The following is a 10,000-nucleotide window of genomic DNA, read 5'->3' on the forward strand; positions in this document are numbered from 1 at the left end:
TCAAACCCCGACCCCTCCTCCAGCCTGACCCAGCCAGGGGGGGTGAAGATCGACCAGTCCGACCCGACTACGGTGGAGGCTCTGGTGGGACAGACGGTAGTGTTACCCTGCAGAGTCTCTCCAGCTCCATCCTCCACCGTCATAGTGGAGTGGAGGAAAGATGGAGTCCCTCTCACTACTTTTAGGTGAGCACGCTACATTTTGACATCTTAATCATTTAGCAGATGCTCTTATCCAGAACAACTTGAAGGTATTTTTCAACAACTTGAAGGTATTTTCACAATCGTAGTTTATTGAGGAATGTGGAACTCGAATAAAACAGTTTATCAGCAAAATCGGTGGGCGTATAGAAAAGGGATGTTCCCACACTGATACACAGTGTGACTGACTGTACCTTGGTGTATACTGAAGTTTTATATGTATTCTATACTGAAACACAAATCTAAACGCAACATGTAAAGTGTTGATCCCATATTTCATGAGATTTAAATAAAAGCTCCCAGAAATGTTCCCTAAGCACAAAAAGCTGATTTCTCTTCAATTTTGTGCACAAATTTGTTGACATCCCTGTTTGTTAATGAGCATTTCTGCTTTGCTGTTAGTGAGCATTTCTCCTTTGCCAAGAAAATCCATCCACCTGACAGGTGTGGCAAATCAAGAAGCTGATTAAACAGCATGATCATTACACAGGTGCACCTTGTGCTGGGGACAATAAAAGGCCACTCTAAAATGTGCAGTTTTGTCACACAACACAATGCCACAGATGTCTCAAGTTTTGAGGGAGCATGCAATTGGCTGTTGCCAGAGAATTTTATGTTAATTACAATACCATAAACTGGGCTCACAACTGCAGACCACGTGTAACCACGCCAACCCAGGATCTCCACATCCAGCTTCTTCACCTGCAGGATCGTCTGAGATTGAACTGTGGGTTTGCACAACCAAAGAGTTTCTGCACAGACTGTCAAAACCATCTCAGGGCAGCACATCTGCATGTTTTGCATGCTCACCAGGGTCTTGACCTGACTGCAGTGGGCAAATGCTCACCTCCGATGGCCACTAGCACGCGGGAGAAGTGTGCTCTTCACGGATGAATTCTGGTCGTGTGGGCGAGTGGGTAGCTGATGTCAACGTTGTGAACAGAGTGCCCCATGGTGGCAGTGGGGTTATGGTTGGGCAGGCATAAACTACGGACAAGGAACACAATTGCATTTTGAACTTAAATGCGCAGAGATACTGGGATGAGATCCTGAGGCCCATTGTTGTGCCATTCATCTGTCGCCATCACCTCATGTTTCAGCATGATAATGCACGGCCATGTCACAAGGATCTGCACACAATTCCTGGAAGCTGAAAATGTCCCAGTTCTTCCATGGCCTGCATACTCACCAGACATGTCAGCCATTGAGCATGTTTGGGATGCACTGGATCGTCGTGTACATCAGTGTGTTCCAGTTCCCTCCAACATCCAGAAACTTCACACAGCCATTGAAGAGGAGTGGGACAACATTCCACAGGCCACAATCAACAGCCTGATCAACTCTATGTGAAGGAGATGTGTCACGCTGCATGAGGCAAATGGTGGTCACACCAGATACTGACTGGTTTTCAGAATTTGTAAAAATGTTTTTATTTGAACCTTTATTTAACTAGCCAAGTCAGTAAAGAACAAATTATATTTTTTTTAATGACGGCCTACCCCGGCCAAACCCGGGCGGCACTGGGCGCCGCCCTATGGGACTCCCAATCGCGGCTGGATGTGATACAGCTTGGATTCGAACCAGAGACTGTAGTGACGCCTCTTGCACTGAGATGCAGACTACTGCGCCACTCGGGATCCACGCCCCTACTTTTTTTTAAAGGTACAGTTGAAGTCGGATGTTTACGTACACCTTAGCTAAATACATTTAAACTCAGTTTTTCACAATTCCTGACATTTAATCCTAGTAAAAATTCACTGTCTTAGGTCAGTTAGGATCACCACTTTATTTGAAGAATGTGAAATGTCAGAATAATAGTAGAGAGGGATTAATTTCAGCTTTTATTTCTTTCATCACATTCCCAGTGGGTCAGAAGTGTACATACACCCAATTAGTATTTGGTAACATTGCCTTTAAATTGATTAACTTGGGTCAAACGTTTCGTGTGGCATTCCACAAGCTTCCCACAATAAGTTGGGTGAATTTTGGCCCATTCCTCCTGACAGAGCTGGTGTAACTGAGTCAGGTTTGTAGGCCTCCTTGCTCGCACACGCTTTTCCAGTTCTGCCCACACATTTTCTATGGGATTGAGGTCAAGGCTTTGTGATGGCCACTCCAATACCTTGACTTTGTTGTCCTTAAGCCATTTTGCCACAATTTTGGAAGTATGCTTGGGGTCATTGTCCATTTGGAAGAGCCATTTGCGACCAAGCTTTAACTTCCTGACTGATGTCTTGAGATGTTGCTTCAATATATCAACATCATTTTCTTTCCTCGTGATGCCATCTATTTTGTGAAGTGCACCAGTCCCTCCTGCAACAAAGCACCCCCACAACATGATGCTGCCACCCCCGTGCTTCACGGTTGGGATGGTGTTCTTCGGGCTTGCAAGCCTCCCCCTTTTTCCTCCAAACATAACGACCATCAGACCAGAGGACATTTCTCCAAAAAGTATGATCTTTGTCCCCATGTGCAGTTGCAAACCGTAGTCTGGCTTTTTTATGGCGGTTTTGGAGCAGTGGCTTCTTCCTTGTTAAGCGGCCTTTCAGGTTATGTCGATAGAGGATTCGTTTTACTGTGGATATAGATACTTTTGTACCTGTTTCCTCCAGTATCTTCACAAGGTCCTTTGTTGTTATTCTGGGATTGAGTTACACTTTTAGCACCAAAGTACGTTCATCTCTAGGAGACACAACGCGTCTCCTTCCTGAGCGGTATGATGGCTGCGTGGTCCCATGGTGTTTATACTTGCGTACTATTGTTTGTACAGATGAACGTGGTACCTTCAGGCGTTTGGAAATTGCTCCCAAGGATGAACCAGACTTGTGGAGGTCTACAATTTGGTTTTTGAGGTCTTGCCTGATTTCTTTGAATTTTCCCATGATTTCAAGCAAAGAGGCACTGAGTTTGAAGGTAGGCCTTGAAATACATCCACAGCTACACCTCCAATTGACTCAAATGATGTCAATTAGCCTATCAGAAGCTTCTAAAGCCATGACATAATTTTCTGGAATTTTCCAAGCTGTTTAAAGGCACAGTCAACTTAGTGTATGTAAACATCTGACCCACTGGAATTGTGATACAGTGAATTTATAAGTGAAATAATCTGTCTGTAAAAAATTGTTGGAAATATCATTTATGTCATTCACAAAGTAGATGTCCTATCTGACTTGCCAAAACTATAGTTTGTTAACAAGAAATTTGTGGAGTGGTTGAAAAACGAATTTTAATGACTCCAACCTAAGTGGATGTAAACTTCAGACTTCAACTGTAGCTGTGACCAACAGATGAATATCTGTATTCCCAGTCATGTGAAATTCATAGATTAGGGCCTAATTATAAGGGCACAAGGTGAGACCCAGATGCAGACACAGGAGGCAGATGGTTGAGCTCCGATATTTATTATAACAAAGGGAGTAGGCAATGGCAGGTCGGGGACAGGCGAGAGTTCATTAACCAGGTCAGAGTCCAATCAGTACCAGACTGAACGTAAGGATTGGACCAAAATGCAGCGGGAGTGTGTATACTCATCTTCTTTTTATTAGGCAGAAAGAAGGAAAAACAAAACAAAACACACGTATACAAAAACAACAAATCCCATAGAAAAAACACCCCTACTAAATAGGACCTTCAATTAGAGACAACGAGGAACAGCTGCCTCCAATTGAAGGTCAAAACAATAAACTAGACATAGAAATAGAAAAACTAGAAAATAGAACATAGAAATACAAAACATACCCAAAAACCCCGACAACACAAAACAAACACACCCTCTGCCACGTCCTGACCAAACTACAATAACAAATAACCTCTTTTACTGGTCAGGACGTGACACAGACGATAGGTAGTCTCAAGGTCAGGCCAGGCAAGGGTCAGAAACCAGATTCAAGTCCAAAACAGTACAAGTGGATAGGCAGGCTGGTAGTCAGAACAGGCAGAGTGGTCAGGCAGGCGGGTTCGGAGTCAGGACAGGCAAGGAGTCGAAACCAGGAGGACTAGAAACAAACAGAGACTGGGATAAATAGGAGCAAAGAAAACCACTGGTTAACTTTGCAAACAAGACCAACTGGCACAGAGAGACAGGAAACACAGGGATAAATACACTGGGTCAGAGAGACAGGAAACACAGGGATAAATACACTGGGGCAGAGAGATAGGAAACACAGGGATAAATACACTGGGGCAGAGAGACAGGAAACACAGGGATAAATACACTGGCACAGAGAGACAGGAAACACAGGGATGAATACACTGGGGCAGAGAGACAGGAAACACAGGGATAAATACACAGAGAGACAGGAAACACAGGGATAAATACACTGGCACAGAAAGACAGGAAACACAGGGATAAATACACTGGGGCAGAGAGACAGGAAACACAGGGATAAATACACTGGTACAGAGAGACAGGAAACACAGGGATAAATACACTGGGGCAGAGAGACAGGAAACACAGGGATAAATACACTGGCACAGAGAGACAGGAAACACAGGGATAAATACACTGGTACAGAGAGACAGGAAACACAGGGATAAATACACTGGGGCAGAGAGACAGGAAACACAGGGATAAATACACTGGTACAGAGAGACAGGAAACACAGGGATAAATACACTGGGGCAGAGAGACAGGAAACACAGGGATAAATACACTGGCACAGAGAGACAGGAAACACAGGGATAAATACACTGGGGAAAACAAGCGACACCTGGAGGGGGTGGAGACAATAACAAAAGACAGGTGAAACAGATCAGGGTGTGAAACTAATTTATTTATTTTAAATTGACTGATTTCCTGATATGAACTGTAACTCAGTAAAATCTATGAAATTGTTGCATGTTGGCGTTTTATATTGTTGTTCAGTTTACTGTATTATAAACTGGGTGGTTCGAGCCCTGACCGTATACCACGGGTATGACTAAACATTTATTTTGACTGCTCTAATTACATTGGTAACCAGTTTATAATAGCAATAAGGCGCCTTGGGGAGGGTATGGGATATATGGCCAATATACCACGGCTAAGGGATGTATCCATGGATCTCCACATTGCGTTGTGAGAAGGAACAGCTGTTAGCAGTGGCCATATACCACACCCTCTCAGTCCTTATTGCTTAAATCATATTTTCTGTGTTCTGGACAGATTCTATATACGCTAATGTGCTGGATATTTTAAGTGTGTGCAACTGTAAAATCCTCCCCCCCCTCAGGCATCATCCGCAGCCCAATGGTTCCCTGTTAGTTGGTCCTCTAACGAAGGCAGACTCTGGTTGGTTGCTCTGCGTGGCAACGCGTGACCGTGAGAGAGATCACCGTTACGTATACCTGTCCGTCTCAGGTATGTAGAGACAAGTCTGTCACTGTGTTTGTTTTACCATCCTTGTGAGGACCTTGAGCCAAATCACTGTGTGTTTGACAGAGAACTCCAGAGGGCCCCAGGTAGTACAGGACGCGACAGGAAGCCTCCCCCAGGATGGAGCAGACAGGACAGGAGAGACAGGAGTTATACTGCCATCGGTACCTCATCGCCAGCCCTCACCCAAGTAGGAGTCACACACGCACACACACACACACACACACACACACACACACACACACACACACACACACACACACACACACACACACACACACACACACACACACACACACACCGACACACACACACACACACACACACACACACACACACACACACACACACACACACACACACACACACACACACACACACACACACACACACACACACACACACACACACACACACACACACACACACACACACACACACACACACACACACACACACACACACACACACACACACACACACACACACACACACACACACACACCGACATACACCCCCCTCCACATAGTCCCGTCCACCAACCCCTTCTCTCTGTGTGTGATGGTTCAGGTTCAGTATAGACCGATCAGGTTTGTCGTCTGTGGAAGGGAAAGCAGGACAGACGGTCAGACTAGCCTGTAAGATCGTCCCACCGTCAGCGCTCTCCTCGGTCAGCATCCAGTGGACCAGAGAAGGACAGACACTTAACTCTCTCAGGTAACAGTGTTAGTCCTGCAAAAAAACAAAAAACTGTTTGGGGTCAGAGCCATGGATTCAGAGATATTTAAAAGAGATCTTAATACCTCTTTATTCAGAGATATTTAAAAGAGATCTTAATACCTCTTTATTCAGAGATATTTAAAAGAGATCTTAATACCTCTTTATTCAGAGATATTTAAAAGAGATCTTAATACCTCTTTATTCAGAGATATTTAAAAGAGATCTTAATACCTCTTTATTCAGAGATATTTAAAAGAGATCTTAATACCTCTTTATTCAGAGATATTTAAAAGAGATCTTAATACCTCTTTATTCAGAGATATTTAAAAGAGATCTTAATACCTCTTTATTCAGAGATATTTAAAAGAGATCTTAATACCTCTTTATTCAGAGATATTTAAAAGAGATCTTAATACCTCTTTATTCAGAGATATTTAAAAGAGATCTTAATACCTCTTTATTCAGAGATATTTAAAAGAGATCTTAATACCTCTTTATTCAGAGATATTTAAAAGAGATCTTAATACCTCTTTATTCAGAGATATTTAAAAGAGATCTTAATACCTCTTTATTCAGAGATATTTAAAAGAGATCTTAATACCTCTTTATTCAGAGATATTTAAAAGAGATCTTAATACCTCTTTATTCAGAGATATTTAAAAGAGATCTTAATACCTCTTTATTCAGAGATATTTAAAAGAGATCTTAATACCTCTTTATTCAGAGATATTTAAAAGAGATCTTAATACCTCTTTATTCAGAGATATTTAAAAGAGATCTTAATACCTTTTTAGCTTTGCTTTTCCATTCAGTTTTTATTGTTATTCTTTAGTTTAGTTTTCCTCTTATGTTCGTTGTGTAGTAAATACTTGTTTTATTTAAAAAAAAAAAATCTGTGAAGTTCATTGCGTTGCGTTAATGTCTGAAATGTGCTATATAAATAAAGTTTGATTTGATATAGAGAGCTGGGACATTTAAGGTTTCTACAATCTGATGCATTTTACATGACACTACAACATTCTATAACAGCCATGTTATCTCCCCCATTAACATGACACTACAACATTCTATAACAGCCATGTTAGAACCCCATTAACATGACACTACAACATTCTATAACAGCCATGTTAGAACCCCATTAACATGACACTACAACATTCTATAACAGCCATGTTAACTCCCCATTAACATGACACTACAACATTCTATAACAGCCATGTTATCTCCCCATTAACATGACAGTACAACATTCTATAACAGCCATGTTATCTCCCCCATTAACATGACACTACAACATTCTATAACAGCCATGTTAGAACCCCATTAACATGACACTACAACATTCTATAACAGCCATGTTAGAACCCCATTAACATGACACTACAACATTCTATAACAGCCATGTTATCTCCCCCATTAACATGACACTACAACATTCTATAACAGCCATGTTATCTCCCCATTAACATGACACCACAACATTCTATAACAGCCATGTTATCTCCCCCATTAACATGACACTACAACATTCTATAACAGCCATGTTAGAACCCCATTAACATGACACTACAACATTCTATAACAGCCATGTTATCTCCCCATTAACATGACACTACAACATTCTATAACAGCCATGTTAGAACCCCATTAACATGACACTACAACATTCTATAACAGCCATGTTATCTCCCCCATTAACATGACACCACAACATTCTATAACAGCCATGTTAGAACCCCATTAACATGACACTACAACATTCTATAACAGCCATGTTAGAACCCCATTAACATAACACTACAACATTCTATAACAGCCATGTTATCTCCCCATTAACATGACACCACAACATTCTATAACAGCCATGTTAGAACCCCATTAACATGACACTACAACATTCTATAACAGCCATGTTATCTCCCCCATTAACATGACACTACAACATTCTATAACAGCCATGTTATCTCCCCCATTAACATGACACTACAACATTCTATAACAGCCATGTTATCTCCCCATTAACATGACACTACAACATTCTATAACAGCCATGTTATCTCCCCCATTAACATGACACTACAACATTCTATAACAGCCATGTTATCTCCCCCATTAACATGACACTACAACATTCTATAACAGCCATGTTAGAACCCCATTAACATGACACTACAACATTCTATAACAGCCATGTTATCTCCCCCATTAACATGACACTGCAACATTCTATAACAGCCATGTTATCTCCCCCATTAACATGACACTACAACATTCTATAACAGCCATGTTACCTCCCCCATTAACATGACACTACAACATTCTATAACAGCCATGTTAGAACCCCATTAACATGACACCACAACATTCTATAACAGCCATGTTAGAACACCATTAACATGACACTACAACATTCTATAACAGCCATGTTATCTCCCCCATTAACATGACACCACAACATTCTATAACAGCCATGTTATCTCCCCATTAACATGACACCACAACATTCTATAACAGCCATGTTAGAACCCCATTAACATGACACTACAACATTCTATAAAAGCCATGTTATCTCCCCATTAACATGACACTACAACATTCTATAACAGCCATGTTATCTCCCCATTAACATGACACTACAACATTCTATAACAGCCATGTTAGAACCCCATTAACATGACACCACAACATTCTATAACAGCCATGTTAGAACCCCATTAACATGACACTACAACATTCTATAACAGCCATGTTAGAACCCCATTAACATGACACCACAACATTCTATAACAGCCATGTTATCTCCTCCATTAACATGACACTACAACATTCTATAACAGCCATGTTAGAACCCCATTAACATGACACTACAACATTCTATAACAGCCATGTTATCTCCTCCATTAACATGACACTACAACATTCTATAACAGCCATGTTATCTCCCCATTAACATGACACTACAACATTCTATAACAGCCATGTTATCTCCCCCATTAACATGACACTACAACATTCTATAACAGCCATGTTAGAACCCCATTAACATGACACTACAACATTCTATAACAGCCATGTTAGAACCCCATTAACATGACACTACAACATTCTATAAAAGCCATGTTATCTCCCCATTAACATGACACTCCAACATTCTATAACAGCCATGTTAGAACCCCATTAACATGACACTACAACATTCTATAACAGCCATGTTAGAACCCCATTAACATGACACTACAACATTCTATAACAGCCATGTTAGAACCCCATTAACATGACACCACAACATTCTATAACAGCCATGTTAGAACCCCATTAACATGACACTACAACATTCTATAACAGCCATGTTATCTCCCCATTAACATGACACTACAACATTCTATAACAGCCATGTTATCTCCCCCATTAACATGACACTACAACATTCTATAACAGCCATGTTATCTCCCCCATTAACATGACACTACAACATTCTATAACAGCCATGTTAGAACCCCATTAACATTACATGGAGAATATTTAAACAATGATATGTCACTGAATGTCTAGAATTTAGAACAATATATTCCACCTTCTGAAAGTTGTGCCAACTCTCTAAACTGTGGCTCAGGTTGCTCTGTCGTCAACACTTTTGTAGCATACTTTATGTTTAAGGTCCGTGTTAAACTACATTCAGACAGTTGCTTTAGTCAGTCAGTGGTGCACTACACATCTCTATGTGGCC

The 10,000-nt window shown here is 41.1% G+C and overlaps 1 protein-coding gene across 2 annotated transcripts in view; it reads left to right on the forward strand.

Annotated features, from left to right (window-relative positions):
• Positions 1–10,000, forward strand: part of paplna (papilin a, proteoglycan-like sulfated glycoprotein) — a 91,506-nt gene that overhangs the window by 77,280 nt on the left and 4,226 nt on the right. For both annotated transcript variants that reach the window (XM_045706090.1, XM_045706122.1), the window contains 4 exons: positions 24–185; positions 5,411–5,538; positions 5,620–5,743; positions 6,124–6,270. In XM_045706090.1, coding sequence (XP_045562046.1) covers positions 24–185; positions 5,411–5,538; positions 5,620–5,743; positions 6,124–6,270 — 561 coding nt within the window. The remainder of the gene's footprint in view (positions 1–23; positions 186–5,410; positions 5,539–5,619; positions 5,744–6,123; positions 6,271–10,000) is intronic.

This window comes from Salmo salar, chromosome ssa01 (assembly GCF_905237065.1).
Source record: "Salmo salar chromosome ssa01, Ssal_v3.1, whole genome shotgun sequence".
NCBI classification, from domain to species: Eukaryota; Metazoa; Chordata; class Actinopteri; order Salmoniformes; family Salmonidae; genus Salmo; species Salmo salar.